This window comes from Corvus moneduloides, chromosome 28 (assembly GCF_009650955.1).
Source record: "Corvus moneduloides isolate bCorMon1 chromosome 28, bCorMon1.pri, whole genome shotgun sequence".
Taxonomy (NCBI): domain Eukaryota; kingdom Metazoa; phylum Chordata; class Aves; order Passeriformes; family Corvidae; genus Corvus; species Corvus moneduloides.
Window position 1 is genome coordinate 4,205,901 of NC_045503.1, and position 17,941 is coordinate 4,223,841.

Below are 17,941 nucleotides of genomic sequence, written 5' to 3' on the forward strand. Positions count from 1 at the left end.
GGTGTGTTTGGTTTGCATCTCTGTCACTGCTGTGGAAGCAGGAGGGTGGGATTTGGGAGGCAAAAAGACTGGGAGAAAGTTCCTCATGTTCTCCACCAGCTTCTCTTGCGTGACTGAGGTGGAGCTGGGAATGGATCCTTAAATTCTGGCAGCAAAATTCCAGCCTTGCTTTGCTCCTTGGTGGGTGCCACACCTGGCTGAGTCACCTTTCCCAAGGCAGGGAGCTCCTGATCAAGCTGCTGCACATCCCAGCAGGACTCCCAGGAGGAAAACACACACAGGAGCTCCCCCAGCTCCAGGGAATTCCGTGCTGGTGGCCCCAGGACCTGCTCTGAGCCAGCTCAGGCAGCAGTGCAGCACCAAAAAGTTTTTCTGCCAGTTCCTTCTGCGTTTGATACCCTCAGAGCAACCCCTGAGGGCTCCACCTCGACCTGCAGCAGAGAACTGACCCTCTGAGAGGCTGGGCTGCGTGTGGAAAGGTCTAAAAGTCGTGCAATGAGGTCTAAAAATGATGTGAGAAGGTCCAAAAATGATGTGAGAAGGTCTAAAAATGACGTGAGAAGGTCTAAAAATGGTGTGAGGAGGTCTATAAATGATGCAAGGAGGTCTAAGTCATGCAGGGAGGTCTGAAGTCATTCAGGAAGGGGTATAAATCATGCAGTGAGTCACAAAATAAGGCATCTGCAGCTAATCCAAGCTCAAACTGTGGATTGGGGGATCTTCATGGATCACAGGGATCCTGCACAAGGATTCTGCCTCTTCCCAGGACTCAGAGCCCAACCTGGGCAGGTGCAGCCCCCTGTTCTGCCCTTGGCTCTTGTGGGATCAAAACGCAGCAGGAGCAAGGCCAGGCCCCTCATTAATCTCTGAGCAGCCTTTTCCAGGGCTCTGGAAGCTTTGTGGGATCTTCCCTGGGCCTGGCAGCCTCTGGGGCTGTCCCTGCCCACCCCAGGGCTGTGCCTGAGCCAGTGCCAGCCCTGGCCGTGCTCCTGAGCTCCCTCAGGCACCAGGGACAGAGGTGGCCACGTTCCCTGTGCCTCTCCCCCACCCGGGGCTGCTGGAGCCATCCTTTTCCTTGCCAGAATAATCTGGAAGTGGTTTTTTGATGAGCTCTGTCCTGCGCTCAGCATTTGTTCACAAAGGCCTTTCTCGAGGCCCTGTGATGGATGGCTCTGGGAGGCCTTTCCTCTGCAGCCTTCCCTCCTTCCACACTAATGAAATCCCATTTATCACCAGCTATTCCCACAATTCTGGGCTCAGCCAGGAGACAACTCCACTGGAGCTGTAGCAGCAGCACCAATTCCATCCATTTCCAAAGGGTTTTGGCTGTGGCTCGGAGCAGTGGCACCGACACGTCCCCACCCTGCCCTCTCCAGCCCTCACCCTGATTGATTTCTTATTTTTGTGCTTCCAAAGGGGAAAGTCCAGTGTGTTCCAACAGTGGCAAAGCTGCAGTTTTGTGTCTCCCACCAATAATTCCTGTCAGCAGCTCCATCCCAGCACCCTCCTGGCTGGGGGAGCTCCCGACCGCAGGTACCCGGAGAGGCCTCGTGCTTTTGGCAAATTAGGATCTTAATTATTCACAGCAGAGCCAGCCAGAGCATTAATAAAGGGAAAATGATTCACAGAGGAGAGTGGGATGAGCAAAGAAAACGTCTTGGAGCCTTCCCCTGTCCACAGAACATTGAGCTGAGCAGAAAGGGAGGATCCAGCCCCAAAACAAGGTCCTGCTGCCCAGCCCAGCCCCAGGAAACGGAGTTTTGGTGGAGATGGGAATGGGAGATGCCACCAGATGCAAATCCAGCCCTGCCAGCCCAGCTTTGATTCCTCCTCCTCCACAAAGGACAGAATTACCCTCCCTGAAGCCCTGCTGGACTTTAATTACCACCACCTCCGAGGTGCCTGGAGAGCCAAGAGGAGAAAAGGTCAGCACAGGCCACGCTGGGTAATGTCTGAGTCCTCTGAGTGATTTTAAACAAGAGGTAAAAGTCATTCCCTTCCCCAGAAAGCCCCAGGTGATGCTCTTGTGTTGTTAAGACAGCCTCACATCGAAGTTATTTAACAGCCTGCCTTTGATAGCTGAATTTTTATCAGGGCGAGTTCCTGATGGAGGCAAAGCAACGAGGCGCTTTTGTTTCCAAGCTCCCCAGGATAAAACTTAAGGGAATTTGTAATTAAATAATGCCATTAATGAAAAAAGAGGTGACCTAACCCTGCTGAGCTCCTGCATCTGGGCTGCAGGGATCAGCTGCTCCCTTCCTCAGAGGAGAGGTTATTTTTAGTGCAGAAATGCTCTGTTTACACTTGACAGCACAGGGCAGCACAGGCCGTGCGTGTAACACCCCCCAAACACATGCACACCCTGCCAGACCATTCCCATGCACACCAGAGACAGGGAATTCAATGTGGGGGTTGGAAAATGGCCCCAAAAAAACCCCAGCAGGGCTCCCAGTGCCCTCTCCCAGAGCGATTTATCATTATTGTGGTGATTAGGGGGTGGTGTGGGGGGGTTGTTTGTGCTCCCAGGGAAAACAACGTGCACTCATCATCTCCACCTCCCTCAGCTTCCCAACCAAATCCCAGCAGCTGGAATGGTGCTGGGAACGAGGCGCAGGAGATGAGGCAGCTCCAACAGGGAATCCAGAGGAACGGCGCCCGGAGCCCCTCGGCAACGCTCAGCCCTGCCAGGATGAGCCAGGGAGTGGGAACCAGAGGGAGCAAATTCCGTGTCCTTGGGTGCTGCTGGCACTGCAGCTGTAGGGAAGAGCCAGGTGGGATGGGTGGGAGGCTGGTGTCACTTCTGGTCCCATGGCATCATCAAGATCCCCGTGGCACCATCGCTGTCCCCATGGCACCAGCCCTGTCCCCATGGCATCACCTCCATCCCCGTGACACCAGCCCTGTCCCCATGGCACCATCACTGTCCCCGTGGCACCAGCCCTGTCCCCATGGCATCACCTCCGTCCCCATGGCATCACCTCCGTCCCCATGGCACCACCTCCGTCCCCATGGCATCACCTCCGTCCCCATGGCACCAGCGTCCCCATGGCATCACCTCCATCCCCGTGACACCAGCCCTGTCCCCATGGCATCACCTCCATCCCCATGGCATCACCTCCATCCCCACGGCACCAGCCCTGTCCCCATGGCATCACCTCCGTCCCCATGGCACCAGCGTCCCCATGGCATCACCTCCGTCCCCATGGCATCACCTCCATCCCCGTGACACCAGCCCTGTCCCCATGGCATCACCTCCGTCCCCATGGCATCACCTCCATCCCCACGGCACCAGCCCTGTCCCCATGGCATCACCTCCGTCCCCATGGCATCACCTCCATCCCCACGGCACCAGCCCTGTCCCCATGGCATCACCTCCGTCCCCATGGCATCACCTCCATCCCCGTGGCACCATCGCTGTCCCCATGGCACCATCGCTGTCCCCATGGCATCACCTCCATCCCCATGGGACCAGCCCTGTCCCCGTGGCACCAGCTGCAGCCCCAGCCCCATCTGTCCCAGGCCATTTTCCCCTCTGAGTTCCCTGGCACTCGAATGTCACTTGTCACCCTTCCTTCGGCTCCTCCCCCCGTGCCTGGCTGGTTTTTCCCAAGGGCTGTAGGACAGTGGGAACGCTGCCTGGGATCTGTCCCTCTGTTCCCACCAACCCCGGGTCAGACCCCAGCAGGCTCCAGGCAGAACCATTTCCCCCTCACCTGGAGATGTTCGTGCCCAGCCCTCGTTAGGGGACATCAAATCAGTGTCCGGGTGGCACAGGTGCCACCTCCCCTGTGACCCTGCCGTGCGCTGAGGTCTGGGAATTCAGGAGTGGTGCTGGGAATGCTGAGCAGGGATGAAAGGAGGGGGCTGAGCCTCTGCCGCAGGCTCCTGCCGTGCTCACAGCTTCTCCCTGCGAGGCCACAGCAGCGTCCCCAGCTCCCTGACAGCCACTGTCCCTCCCAGAGGTGACAGAATCCACATCTCAGCAGGGCTGGGAGCTGCTGCAGGGAGAGAGGGATGGGGGTGGATCAAACACAGCCAGCAGGAGGTTTGCTCAGCACAGGAGGAAGAAAATTCCAAGTGTTTCTTCCCTCGGTCCCAAGCCTGGAGTCCTGCTGCTGGCAGGGAGGGACGGGGACAATCCCAGTGTCCAGCATGTCCTGGGCAGCTGCAGCAAGCCCCGGGTGAGGGAATGTCATGGACAAGGGATTTACCAGCAAAATCTGGCTGGGAAGAGCCTGGAGGTGCAGCAGGGAAGGGGAAGGAGCTGCAGGATTTGGGATGGAGGAGAGCCCTGGGATGGAGGAGCAGGGTTGGGGTCAGCCCAAGGGAGAGGATCCAGGAGATTCCTGCCAGCAGCAGCCCCCAGCTGGGGCAGCCTTTGGGGGAAGCCCCGTCCCCTCCCGGCTTTTTGAAGCCAAATTTTCCCGTCCACCCCCAAAATGTTCAGGCCGAGCAGCCCTTGAGCTGCAATTCCCAGTGAACGCGGACTGGAGCCAGCAGCGAGGTGTCCAGCGCTCCCCAGCTGCCATCTGCCGGCAGAGCGGCCCCGAGAGGAGCCTGGGCAGCGAGGAAAGGCCATTCTTGGGGATAAAACCCAGCTTTTTAGGGCGTTCAGAACAGCAGAGTTTGTGTTCGCAAAGAGCATCCCAAGGTAAAGCGGCAGCAGCAGAAAGACACCAAACCTGGCCCTACAATTTCCCCCAATTTTTTCATTGCAGCTGCTTTTGTTCCAGATCCAGAGCTTTTACCCCGGGTGTGAAGGGGGTGCCAGCTCCTGAGGGGCCCTGCAGTGTCACCGGCCTGTCCCTGTCCCTGTCCCTGCTCAGCACAGCTGCAGGTGTGGGGGATTTATCAGGTGCTGAGCATCTCACCCAGGAGCGCCCCAGCTGCTCCCTTCTCCCTGGAAACTTCTGGGAAGGACCCCTTGGAGGGGTTTGTTCTTCCATGAGAGAGGGGCAGAGGTGGGGGAACGCTCCAGGAACAGACAAATATTGCCTTAAATGCACCCAAAAAAGAAAGGCAGCCTTGGCACGTGACCTGTCAGGAATTGCTTGGGAAGGTGGGAGGAAGGACTGAGGAGGATGAGGAGGGTGAAGGATTGAGGAGGATGAGGAAGGACTGAGGGAGGATGAGGAGGGTGCAGGACTCTGGGGGGTTTAGGAAGGTGCAGGAGTGGAGAAAGGTGAGGAGGGTGCAGGACTGAGGGAGGATGAGGAAGGACTGAGGAGGATGATGAGGGTGCAGGACTGAGGAGGATGAGGAAGGACTGGAGGAGGATGAGGAAGGACTGAGGAGGATGAGGAGGGTGCAGGACTGAGGAGGATGAGGAAGGACTGAGGAGGATGAGGAAGGACTGAGGAGGATGAGGAGGGTGCAGGACTGAGGAGGATGAGGAAGGACTGAGGAGGATGAGGAGGGTCCAGGGCTCTCCCCCGCACCCCAGCCCAGCCTCAGCAGCCACACCCGGTCCAGGTGAGAGCAGCCGCAGCAGCGATGCTGAATTGGGAAGGGTTTCCATGGCAACGCAGGCAGGGAACCCCCAGACCCGCGGCTGCAGGAGGGGAGCGGGGCGGGCACAGCTCCTGCACAGCGCAGGGAACTCCCAGGCTGGGAATTTGAGGGATTTTGCTCCGTCCCGGGCAGCAGAGCAGCCTCTGTCCCTGCTCAGCCACTCCCAGCCGCACCCAGCGCTCTGATTCCCAGCTCGGGCTGCTCAGACAGCGCTGCATGAAAAGGAATTTGGAATAAATCTTCCAGACAAGATCCTTGATCAAACCCCGCGTGGCACAGGGGGAAGGAGAGGGAGAAACCCCGCCAGGCTGAGGCGGAGACTTCAGACAGAGGGGTGGCAGCGTCTGCAGGAGCGACGCTCCCAGGGAGCAGCCTGGCTCCGGGAGGGTGGCTTTTAATCCCCACCCGACTCCCCAAAATCAGCATTCCAAGGCTGTAGGATTTAGTATTCCAACAGCATCAGCCTGCTCCAAACCGCTGCTGCAGCTGCTCCCGGGCAGGGCAGGGAAGGCTTTTCCTTCCTGGAGGGCACCCAGGACAAAAGAGCAGCTCCAAACGCACCCTGAGGCCACCAGGGATGGACCTGGCCCCTCCCAGCCCGGGAACACCGGATGGATCCCTGAGGGAAATCAGGGAAAAGGCACCACAGGGAAGGAGCTGGGCTCAGGCTGCCTAAGGGATAAAACACCCCCAAAACGCTCAATCTTTACCCAAACCCCGTTTTCTCTCCACACAAGTGCTGCTCCCTACCCCAAAGGCCCCATAATTCCCCAATTCCCCCAAATATTCCAGTTTCCAGGCATGTGCAGCAATAAATATTTATTTGGGCACGGGCCACAGCCACTGTTTTTGTACAGGACAGAAATAACAGGGTTTCAGTCAGAGAAAAGGCACTGAGGATCAAAGCTGGGACAGGGCTGGCCAAAATCTGGGAATTTTTTTGTCTCCAGACGGAAACAGAACTGGATTTTAGGATTGCTCAGCCCTCCCCAGCCTAACCCTGTTCCAAACACACCCAGGGAGGCCCCAAACCCAACTCTGGTTTCTCTGGATGGAACAAGGACCAAGGGAATCCTGCTCCTGGGGCTCTTCTGTGCAGGAACGATCTTGGAAATTCAGGAAAACGGGGCCCCGTCTCCAAACCTTAAACATACAAGGATTATTGCAAAAGCAGGATTATTCCCAAAGTCCCAGGATCAGCCCTTACACAACCTCCCCCGTGTTCCAGGAATTTTCCCCTCGGAAAACTCCAGGCTCTGGCACAGATGCTGAGCTCAGCTCGTCCCAGTATTTTTAGACTCTGCCTCAGGGGAGAATCTGTTGATCCAAACAAGTGTGAGTGGCAATCAGAGCCCTCGGAAGGGGCAGGGACAGGGGAGCTTTATCCCAGCAGGAATCCAGGCCTGGCCTCTCCTTTGCTCCAGGAAGGAAAGATCCTCCTGAAAGGAATTCTGCAGGAGACCGACTCAGCCTGCCAGGAATGGCCCCAGCTGTGCAGGAGGATGAAAACTCTTCCCAGTGAGGCTGGGGAGGGGCTGGGATGGATTCCCAGAGAAGCTGGGAATCCCTGGAAGTGTCCAAGGCTGGATAGGGCTTGGAACACCCTGGGTGGAACTGGATGAGGTTTAAGGTCCTTCCAACCCAAACCATCCCGGGATTCTGGGATTCTTCCCTTCTCCCCAGCACCGATTTCAGGTCAGGAATGTCCATATTAAAGTGTTAAATCCCAATATTCCCAAAGCAGAGCAGGCCAGGCCAGGCCCAGGGATGTCACTGCTCCTCCTTCTCCTTCTCCATCTTCCTCTTCCTCCTCTCCATCCTCTTCTGCAATTTCCTCTTCAGCTGCAGCTGCTTCTTCCTCTCCAGGGTCTGCTGCACCTTCTCCCGACATTCCTTGTTTTTCTTCTTGATCTTGGCCAGCTCTGCTTTCCTTTTGGCCTCCAGGTCTGGGTCCTGCGGGGGCAAATGCCAGGACATCGGGGACAGGCCCAGGACATCGGGGACAGGCCCAGGACAAGCCCTTGGCCTTTCCCAGGTGCCCACGACTGAGGAGGTTCCACAATTCAGACCCTTCTCCCTTTTCTTCAGAGCATTTTTAGCATCATAATATTTAATATTTTCAATCTCATAGTATTTCATATTTTTAAGATCCTGATGTTTCATATTTATTTTAGGATTATTTTAAATAAATCTTCCCCACCCAGAAGGGGAGTGAGCCCAGCAGTGAGGGAGGGAAGGAGGGACTGTCCTTCCCTTTGCCTTTCCCTTTTCCACACTTTACCGGCCTTTAAGAATTCATAAAGCAGCAGCTCTCACCTTCCCTTCAAGGATCATCTGTTTCCTCTTATTGATTTCTTTCTTCTCATCAAAATCCATCCCCTCCAGCTCCTGGAAAAGGGAAAAAGCAGCAGAGCAGTCGGGAATGGGAAGAGCAGCACAGCAGGAGCTCAGTGTGCTGGAAACTTCAGGGCTGCAGACCCAGAAACCTCAACCCTCAGCAGCAAAAAACCCTGAAAAACTGTGAAAAAACCGAGCAAACCACGGGCAGAGAGCAAACTGAGCCTCCCCCACATATCCCCGGGGTTCTGCAGGAATTTTTTCCCAGGATTTCCAGGGAACACACTCACGATTTCACACTCCCTCCTGGTGACGTTCACTTGGGTCAGGATGTCCAGCACAAGCTGCTCCTCCACGGAGAACTCCTTCAGCTTCAGCTCTAAACCAGGGTGAGACATTGAGAGGCTTACAAAATCCCAATCCTCAAGGGAAAAAAAATCCCAGTGCAATCCCTGGAACGATCGGTGGGACTGGTTTATGTTCTGTTGTTAAATGTTAGATTGTTACACGCTGTGATCATTGACTTCCTCAGCCTCCAAGGGATTAAATCCTCCCCTCTGCCTGCAATCCCCCACAGCAAGGGATGTTGCATTTTTTGGTCCATTTCCCAGCAAAAAAAAAAAAAAAAAGGGAATTTGAACCTGAAGCAACCTGGGCTGCTTTAATAAAGAGGAGCTCCACGCGATTTCTCCTCCACTAAAAACAGCAGCAGAACAAACAAGGTCCTGCCTGACACCCCCAGGAGCTGAAATCAGGGGTTCAGCTGCTCCTGCTCTCTCCCAAGCCTTTGGCACACGTGGAGAAGGAACCTCCTGGCAGCAGGACCAGAGCCCCACTCACTGATCTCCTCCTCGATGGCGTGCACCAGGTGGATGTCGTACTGCGTCACCAGCGTGATGGCCATGCCCTTCCGCCCTGGCATGGGGGAAAAACAGGGATGGCGGAATCTTGGCAGGCACACAGGGATGAATCCAAGCCATTCCAAACCCATCCATCCCCGGGAGCCACCCTGGGGTGCTCAGAGGGCTCTTTTTGCTCTGAAATCCCGTTAACCATCGGCGCAGCTCCACGTTGGTGTGACCCATCCTAACACACACCAGGGCAGGATCCCAGTGATCCCAGCGGATCTGAGGACACTCCTGGGACACCCACGCAGGGCCCAGCCCCTCCCTGGATCCCCGTGGCCCCCGGAGCAGCCGTGGTGGCCCCGCTCACCCGCGCGCGCCGTCCGCCCCACGCGGTGGATGTAGATCTTGGGCAGCCCGGGGGTGTTGTGGTTGATGACGACCTGGACTGCAGGAATGTCCAAACCTCTGGAATGCAGGGGGAAAAAAAAAAACAAACAAACAACCCACCCAGATGTTGAAAACCAGCTTTAATATCATAGGGTTGTAAAATGCCAGAATGGTTTGGGGAGGAAGGGACCTTAAAGCCCATCCAGCTCCACGCCCTGCCTTGGCCAGGGACACTTCCACTATCCCAAGGATCTCAGTTTCATTCCTGCTTCCTCCAGGAGTCCCATATCCTCATGGAGAGAGGCTTTACTGGCTGACTGGAGAACAAACTCCTTCCTCACACAGTTAAACAATTCCCTGTCCCCTCGGAGCTGCTCCCTGGCAGCCCCAAGGAACCCCACAGGAACCGCAGCACCCACAGGCTGCAAACCACAACTCAGAGAGGTTGGGAACAGCCCTGTCCCACCCAAAAGTGGGGGATTTGAGGGTCTGCTCTTGCTAAACTCAGCCTAAACTGGTTCTGGTGAACAAATCCAGGTGTGAGCGCTTCTGTTTTACCTGGCAGCGACATCAGTGGCGATGAGGATCTTGAAGATGCTGGACTTGAACTTGGCCAAAGCTGCAAATCTCTGTTTCTGTGAGCAGAAAGTTCTGTGTGAGGGGTGTGGGATCCACCTGGAAGCAGCCACCTGCCAGGGCTGTGCCTCCCTCACCTGCTTCATCATGGAATGCAGAGCCACAGAGGGGAATTTGTATTTCCTCAGCATCATGTTCAGCACCTGGCAGTCCCTTGAAAGGAGAAAAAAAAACAGGAAAACAATCAGGATGCACCAAAGGAATGGATCAGGACAGAGCTGGGACAGGCAGGGACACCTTCCACTATCCCAGGGTGCTCCAGCCCGGCCTGGGACACTCCCAGGGACGGGGAAAACCGTGCCAGGGCACAAGGAAACAACCCCGAGGGAAAACCCCGCTCACTTGCAGGTTTTAGTGAAGATGATGATGGCCCAGTCGTCGTGCTCGTCCTGGAAGGTCTGCACCAGGTGCACCAGGTAGGCATCCTTCACCGCCTCGGGCACCAGCAGGTACCGCTGCTCCAGCTGCTCCACCGTGCGCACCCTGCGGCCGGCAGCGGGCACAGGCAGCGGGCACAGGCAGCGGGCACAGGCAGCGGGCACAGGCAGCGGGCACAGGCAGCGGGCACAGGGAGAGCCCGGCTTTGCTGAGGCTGGGAAGCCCTCCAGGATCACCCAGGCCAAGCTGTGCCCGTCCCACACCGCGCCCAGCCCTTCCCTGGACGCCTCCCTGAGTAGTTCCGAGCCCTGGCCACCCTTTCCAGGAGGAAATTCCCGCTGATGGGAACAGCTTGGGGCCGTTCCCTCCTGTCCTGGTGTCCCCTGGGATCCCCCCCCGGCTGTGCCCTCCTGGCAGGGACTGGTGGAGATTGGGAATGTCCCCCCTGATCCCGCTTTGCTCCAGGCTGAGCCCCTTCCCAGCTCCCTCAGGAATTCTCCAGCCCCTTCCCAGCTCCCTCAGGGATTCTCCAGCCCTTTCCCAGCTCCCTCAGGAATTCTCCAGCCCCTTCCCAGCTCCCTCAGGAATTCTCCAGCCCCTTCCCAACTGGGAATTCTCCAGCCCTTTCCCAGCTTCCTCAGGAATTCTCCAGCCCCTTCCCAACTGGGAATTCTCCAGCCCTTTCCCGGCTCCCTCAGGAATTCTCCAGCCCTTTCCCAACTGGGAATTCTCCAGCCCTTTCCCAGCTCCCTCAGGAATTCTCCAGCCCTTTCCCAGCTCCCTCAGGAATTCTCCAGCCCTTTCCCGGCTCCCTCAGGGATTCTCCAGCCCCTTCCCAACTGAGAATTCTCCAGCCCTTTCCCAGCTCCCTCAGGAACTCTCCAGCCCTTTCCCAGCTCCCTCAGGTGCTCCAGCCCCTCCACATCCTTGTCCCGACGCCCCAAAAGGCCTCAGCAGTGCCAGCACAGCGCGTGGGACACGCAGCAGGGGAAAAGCAGCAGAAGGAGCAGCAAACAGGGGAAGAACCCGACTCGTGGGCACTCACTCGGATGCAGCCTCCCAGAAGAAGGGCCTGTTGGCAGCCAGGGCCCTGAGCTCCGTCAGGGTGGCCGTGAGGGTGGCACTGAACAGCAGCGTCTGCCGGCGGGCGGGCACGGCCTCCAGGATCACCTCCAGGTCGGCGGTGAAGTCGGCGCAGCCCTGCTCCAGCAGCCGGTCAGCCTCGTCCAGCACCTGGGAATCGGCTCCCTCAGCTGGATTCCCGGCTGGAAAGGCAGCAGCAGGAATCCCTGAAATCCAGGCAGGGCCCCAGGCTTACCAGGAATTTGAGCTTCTTGAGGCTGAAGGTGCTGGAGCTGCGCAGGTGGTCAGCGAGGCGCCCGGGGGTGGCAATGACCACGTGGGGCTTGCGGGACAGCTCCAGGGCCTGGGCCACCATGTCTGCAGGGAGAACCTCGGGAATGGCAGGGAATCGGGCAGGGAGCCCAGAACCAGCCGGGCTGTGAAGCTGGGGGATGCCACTCTGTGTGCTCCCAGCAGGATCTGCTGGGCAGCGGAGAATCCAACCAGGCTGGAATGGGAGCAGGGCCAGGGGCCGGGGAAGGGCTGGAGCAGGGACAGGAGCTGGGGAAGGGCTGGAGCAGGGACAGGAGCTGGGGAAGGGCTGGAGCAGGGACAGGAGCTGGGGAAGGGCTGGAGCAGGGACAGGAGCTGGGGAAGGGCTGGAGCAGGGACAGGGAAGGGCTGGAGCAGGGACAGGAGCTGGGGAAGGGCTGGAGCAGGGACAGGACCGAGGGGAAGGGCTGGAGCAGGGACAGGGGACAGGGAAGGGCTGGAGCAGGGCCAGGGGACAGGGAAGGGCTGGAGCAGGGACAGGACCGAGGGGAAGGGCTGGAGCAGGGACAGGACCGAGGGGAAGGGCTGGAGCAGAGACAGGAGCTGGGGAAGGGCTGGAGCAGGGACAGGGGCCAGGGGAAGGGCTGGAGCAGGGACAGGACCGAGGGGAAGGGCTGGAGCAGGGACAGGAGCTGGGGAAGGGCTGGAGCAGGGACAGGAGCCGGGGAAGGGCTGGAGCTGTGTCTGGGGTTGGGATGGGGATCCGGGAAAGGCTCCTCCCCCCGAGGGTGCTGGGGCACGGAATTCCCCCAGGGAACGGTCCCCAAGGCTGGCAGAGCTCCAGGAGCGTTCGGACACCGCTCCGAGGCACAGGATGGGATTCTGGGGTGTCAGGAATGGTCGGGACGGTCCCTCCCAGCTCAGGGAGTGAGCGGAATTCCTCCTCTACCCCCGCCGGGCTCCGAGGGGGAGGCAGAAGCTCGGGATGCCCCGCAGGACTCACCCAGGCCGCCCACCACCACACAATCCTTCAGGCCCAGGGGTTTGCCCAGCACTCGGAACTGCTCGGCGATCTGATACGCCAGCTCCCTGCGGGGAGGGACAGCTCAGCCGGGCCCCGGCTCTCCGGGACCCTCCCGGGGCTCTCCGGGGCTCTCGGTACCTGGTGGGCGTCAGCACGAGGCAGAAGATGCCGTAGGGATCCTCGGACAGCACCTGCAGCACGGGCAGCACGAAGGCCGCCGTCTTCCCGCTGCCCGTCTTGGCGCAGCCCAGGCAGTCCCGGCCTGCGGGAGGCACCGGGGCAGCGTCAGCGGCCGGGCCCGCGATCCGGGACGGGGGAAAGGGGCCGGGAGAGCGGCGGGTCCCGAGGGAGGGATGGGAGGCCCGCGAGCGGCCGTCCCCAGGATAGAACCGGGCGCACAAACGGCCCTTCCCGGGTGCGGGAATGGCCCGCGGCGCTCACCCTGCAGCACGGCCGGGATGCAGGCGGCCTGCACGGGCGTGGGCCGGACGAGCCCCACCTGCCTGGCCTGCTCCGCCAGCCACGGCGCCAGCCCGAGCGCCCGGAACTCCGCCATGCCCGCTCCGCGTGCGCGCCGGCGCGTCCCGATGGCGTCACCGCCCCTCCGGTCGCTCATTGGCTCGCTCGCTCTAACCACGCCCACACTCGATGCAGCGCGTCGCTTTGATGACGTTCCTCCTCCTCGCGTTGCTATTGGCGGTCTCCATAGAGACGGCGGCTCCCGGCAGCCCCTGCGGCGCGGGCGCTTCCGGGGACGTGTCTGAGGGCGATGGCGGCCGGGGCGGGCGCGGCGCCGCCCGGGGAGGTGGACGAGCTGTTCGACCTCAGGAACAGCTTCTACATCGGCGCCTACCAGGCCGCCATCAACGAGGCGCAGCGGGCCAAGGTCGGGCACGGCGGGCGGCGCTGAGGGGCCGCTGCCCGGGGCCCACCGCAGGGACACTAAAGGCGCAGGGTTGGGGCTCCCTGAGGGTGTTGGTGGCCCCGGGAGTGTTTGTGTGGGGCTCGCCCGGGGGTTTGTTGTGGATGTCTGAAGCCCTCAGAGGTTCTTGTTTCCTCCCTCCCTTCAGCCGTCCAGCCCCGAGAAGGAGGTGGAGAGGGACGTGTTCCTGTTCCGAGCCTACATCGCCCAGGTGAGGCTGACTGGGGTTTCATAGGAACTGTGGAATTGTTTGGGCTGGGAGGACCTTCAAACCAACCTTCCACTGTCGCCAAGCCCCGTCCAGCCCGGCCTTGGGCACATCCAGGGGCAGCCACGGCTGCTCTGGGAATTCCCTCCCAGTATCCCATCCATCCCCGCCCTCTGGGAAGCCCTTCCCTGTGTCCTGATCCCCCTGAGTTCTGCTCCAACTGCAGCCTGCCTTTCCTGCCTTTCCTAGAGGAAATACGGGGTGGTCCTGGACGAGATCAAGGCCAGCGCCAGCGCGGAGCTGCAGGCAGTGAGGATGTTCGCAGAGTTCCTGTCCAGCGAGAGCCAGAGGTGAGGGCTGCTCCTCCCCTCTCCCCACGGGGGACAATCTGCAGAGTTGTGGGGTTTGTGGTGGTGCAGTGAGTGTGGAAAAGGCGGAATTCCACAGAATCCCAGAGCTGTGGGACTCTGTGACTTGGAGGGGGTTTAAGGATTATCCAAACCTCCCACCAGCTCCAAGCCTCATCCAGCCAGGCCTTGGACCCTGCCAGGGGCAGCCTCAGCCTCTCCCATCGTTGTCCCTCATCCAGCCAGCCCCAGGTTCCCTCTCTCCCTGCCCACAGGGATGCAATTGTGGCAGATCTGGACAAGAAGATGGCCAAGAGCGTGGATGTGGCCAACAGCACCTTCCTGCTGATGGCAGCTTCCATCTACTTCCACGAGCAGAATGCTGACGCTGCCCTGCGCAGCCTGCACCAGGGCGAGAGCCTGGAATGGTGAGGGAATTCCCAGCTGGGACCAGGGCCGTGCTCCTCTCCACAGCCTGAGGGGCAGCCTGAGCCTTGGCAGCACCCAGAGGCTCCTCAGAGGTTTTGCTTTCGAGGCACTCGGGGATTTGGGGCTTTTCCTGCAGCTCCAGGATTCTGGTTGCCGAGGGGGATGGGAGAGCCTGGTATTGATCCGGGTGGGCTCCGTGCCAGGGAGGGAGCTGGCAGCGCTGCAGCTCTGGGAGTCGGAGTGGTTGGGGCTGGGAGGGGCCTTCAGGGTCATCCCAGGGTGCTCCAAGCCCTGTCCAGCCTTTCCTTGGACGCTCCCAGGGGTGGGAATTCTCTGGGAATCTGTGCCTGAGCTGGATCAGTCCCTCTTTCGTTGTCCTTGCAGCTTGGCCATGATGATCCAGATCCTCCTGAAGCTCGACAGGCTCGACCTGGCCAGGTGGGATTTCCCTTTCCCTTCTCCTTCTCCTGGTGTTTGTGTGGGGAGAGCCTGGAAAAGGGAACACCCAGCACCTTCTGTGCTGCAGAATTGTGCTTTGAAAGGCACAAAGCCCTGGAGGTGACAGAGCTGGAGCTCGAGGTTTGATCTCCCCTCCAGCAGGACGTGTTTGGAATCTCTCTCCTGCATTTGAGAATTAAACCAGGCCTCTCCTGGTGAAATATTTGCTGTTTGTCACATTCCCAGCATGGAAAACTCGAGAGGAGAACCCCCAAGGTTTTGGTTTTTGTGTTGAAACCACCTTTCCTTTGTGATTCCTGCAGGAAGGAGCTGAAGAAAATGCAGGAGCAGGATGAGGACGCGACCCTGACTCAGCTGGCCACAGCCTGGGTGAACCTGGCCATGGTGGGTACCTCCCTCCTCCCAGGAAGCAGCCAAAACACACTCAAATATTCCCAAAATATTCCCGAGGAGGTTGGGGAGCTGCTCTGCTGCCCCAATCCAGACTCCAAGACAAGAAATATCCCAAAAGATGTTTGGGAATGAGGCAAAACCACTCGGTTTGGGAGTGCAGGGGGCTGAATAAACTCCTAAAATTCCACGGAATCCAGGCTTCCCCAGCCTGTTGTTCCATGAAAACAACTTCTGGCACTTGGCTTTGTTACAAAATCTCTCCCTGCCTTTACTGGGTTTCCTGAGAATCTGAACTTTCCTGAGTGGAGACCCCACCTCTTGGAGAACCTTCCTGCATCCAGAGCCTTTGGAGAGCCCAGGTGTCCATCTCTGTGTTTAATCCCCACCCCCCTCATTTTCCACCTCCTTTACGGCACCAAACACCCAAATTGCTTCTTTTGAAGTGGATTTTTCCTTCTGAAGCCAAAGCTGCCTCCTTTGGTCCCTTGAGTGGTGCTGAATTTGGACCATTTTTTGCATTTCTTTGCTCTGGGTTCTTCCTGAGCCGCCGGAATCCCGCGGATCCCAACCCCGGCAGCGTCACCCACAACAATCCCACCGTTCCCCCAAAGGCTTCACACACCCCACAGAGGAGCTTTGGTGGGGAATGAGGATCCCCAGCAGCAGGCAATGACCCTGTGCATGTTCCTCCTGCTTTTCCAGGGCGGGGAGAAGCTCCAGGATGCCTTTTACATCTTCCAGGAGCTGGCAGACAAATACTCCTCCACGCTGCTGCTGCTGAACGGCCAAGCCGCCTGCTGCATGGCCCAGGGCAAGTGGGACGACGCCGAGGGAGTGCTCCAGGAGGCTCTGGACAAGGTGCAGCCTGCACTTCCCAGAGCTGCCCAGCACAGGGAGGGTTTTTCCTGCTGAAATCCGGGTTTATGGATCCCTCTGGCGGAGGGCAGGGCTGTCCTTGGGGTTCCGGAGGGTTTTGGGTTGGGAGGGGTTTAAGGATGATTTTATCTCCACAATCCCAGCTTGGCTCCAAGGTGGCTTGGGATACTTCCAGGGATGGGGCAGCCATGGATTCTCTGGGAATTCCATCCCAGGGAAGCATCTCTTCCCAAAATCCACCCTCTGGAAGCCACTCCCTGTGTCCTGGGCCTCTCTTATCTCTGATAACGCCCCGAGTCCTTCCCTGCCTGTTCCTGCAGAGCTGGCCTGGGTTTTCCTGGGATAATCCAGGGCTTTTTGTTTTCCAGGACAGCAGCCACCCTGAGACCCTGCTGAACCTCGTGGTCCTGTCCCAGCACTTGGGCAAACCCCCAGAGGTGAGGTTGGATTTGTTGGATTGGGTGTTCCCTGGGGGGTTTGGAATTCTGGGTGTCCCCAGCAGGATTTGGGGATTCATGGGATCATCGTGGGAGTGGGGAGCTCTCCCCAGCTGCAGAGAAGTGGTGGTGGTACCTGGAGTGGTGGGAATTGTCCCAGCCCATGGAATTAGATGATCCTTAAGGTCCTTCCAACCCAAACCATTCCATAATTCCAGGTTCTTGAGGGAAAAGGGCAGAAAAACCATTTTGGGTTCTAAATTCCGCTCCTCCTGATTTTTTTTTTTTAACTTGAAACCACCACTGAAAATTTATTTTTATTACTTATTTCCAGTGTGTGTGCACAGATCCCACTGGTTTGAACTGGGACACGGAGAAAATCAGGATTTTAGGTGTAAAAAAACCCCACACTGGGGTGGGATTTGTTTCACTCTGTCAGCCCAAAATTTCAATTTCTCGTCCCCCCAGGTCACCAATCGTTACCTGTCGCAGCTGAAGGATGCTCACAAAAACCACCCCTTCATCAAGGAGTACCAGGCCAAGGTAGGGAAGGGAAGGGAATAGAAACAATAACAGAAATAAAGAAAATAAATTGAATTTCTCCACGTCCTGACGGGTTCTTTACAAACACCTTCTGAGGGGGCAGCTCCATCTCGTTCACTTTTTCCAGCTCTTTTGGGAATCCCAGACCTGGAAGAAAAGCTCTGAGATGCAGATTCTTAATCCAGGTGGAAATTTGTGCTCCAACAGGAAAAAAACCAGGAGAGGGAATCTGGGGAGAGGGGAAGGGGAGGGGAGAGCAGCAAAATGGGAAAAAACCCCCTAGGGATGCATGGGATGATGTTGCTGGAATTCCTTCAGCTTTAGGGAGCTGGTAGTGGTGTGTTCAGCTAGAGGAGAGTTAATAAATGTAAATTTGGGGATAAGTGATCGATAATAATTAATTAATAATTAATTTAATACATTTTTGGTTGGCTGTGGTTGCAGGAGAACGACTTTGACCGCCTGGCCCTGCAATATGCACCCAGTGCCTGAGCGGGGCTGGGACAGCCCTGGAACAGCCCTGCCAGCTGGGATTGACGTGGGAATTCCCTCTGGGACACGGAAAATCCCCCCTGGAACTCCAAAAATTCCCTCTGGGACACGGAAAATCCCCCCTGGAACACGAAAAATCCCCTCTGCACCCCAGCAGCTGTGGGAACACCCGAATTTGGGGGATGGAAGCCCCACCTGAGCCCTGAACTCTGCTTAAAGGACACTGCAGATCCAGATCCATTCCTAATAAAGCCTTTCCTGGATCTCTGTGGGCTTGGATTTCTGGGATTCCAGCCCTGAGCCCGGGGGGATCGCAGTGGGAGAGTGGGAAGGTGAATTTCCAGCATCTCCATAGATCAGTCCCCAGTTCTGCACCATC

The 17,941-nt window shown here is 58.1% G+C and overlaps 2 protein-coding genes across 2 annotated transcripts; one reads left to right on the forward strand and one right to left on the reverse strand.

The window, feature by feature from the left end:
* Positions 1–6,315: 6,315 nt before the first annotated feature.
* Positions 6,316–13,043, reverse strand: DDX49 (DEAD-box helicase 49). The gene is made up of 13 exons (XM_032092491.1): positions 12,898–13,043; positions 12,595–12,718; positions 12,436–12,521; positions 11,416–11,537; positions 11,143–11,330; positions 10,062–10,202; positions 9,797–9,872; positions 9,642–9,718; positions 9,064–9,161; positions 8,689–8,763; positions 8,139–8,227; positions 7,828–7,899; positions 6,316–7,464 (listed from the first exon to the last, which is right to left on the reverse strand). Exons 1-13 carry the CDS (start codon positions 13,010–13,012, stop codon positions 7,282–7,284), a joined length of 1,446 nt encoding a protein of 481 aa, XP_031948382.1. The 5' UTR covers positions 13,013–13,043; the 3' UTR covers positions 6,316–7,281.
* A 137-nt stretch (positions 13,044–13,180) lies between these two features.
* COPE (COPI coat complex subunit epsilon) lies at positions 13,181–17,827 on the forward strand. Its single transcript, XM_032092530.1, has 10 exons — positions 13,181–13,342; positions 13,527–13,589; positions 13,836–13,936; positions 14,209–14,361; positions 14,747–14,800; positions 15,124–15,205; positions 15,917–16,072; positions 16,459–16,527; positions 16,996–17,070; positions 17,515–17,827. Exons 1-10 carry the CDS (start codon positions 13,226–13,228, stop codon positions 17,560–17,562), a joined length of 918 nt encoding a protein of 305 aa, XP_031948421.1. The 5' UTR covers positions 13,181–13,225; the 3' UTR covers positions 17,563–17,827.
* Positions 17,828–17,941: the final 114 nt, after the last annotated feature.

Bases quoted from the DNA above. Each gene is read 5' to 3' on its own strand.
- DDX49 (XM_032092491.1), bottom strand. From the start codon at position 13,012: ATGGCGGAGTTCCGGGCGCTCGGGCTGGCGCCGTGGCTGGCGGAGCAG. The intron at 9,719-9,796 runs GTGAGGGAGGCA...TTCTGCTCACAG, and splicing joins TGCATTCCATGATGAAGCAG to AAACAGAGATTTGCAGCTTT. The intron at 7,900-8,138 runs GTGAGTGTGTTC...TCCCTTTTCCAG, and splicing joins CCAGGAGGGAGTGTGAAATC to GAGCTGGAGGGGATGGATTT.
- COPE (XM_032092530.1), top strand. From the start codon at position 13,226: ATGGCGGCCGGGGCGGGCGCGGCGCCGCCCGGGGAGGTGGACGAGCTG. The intron at 13,590-13,835 runs GTGAGGCTGACT...TGCCTTTCCTAG, and splicing joins TCCGAGCCTACATCGCCCAG to AGGAAATACGGGGTGGTCCT. The intron at 13,937-14,208 runs GTGAGGGCTGCT...CCCTGCCCACAG, and splicing joins CTGTCCAGCGAGAGCCAGAG to GGATGCAATTGTGGCAGATC.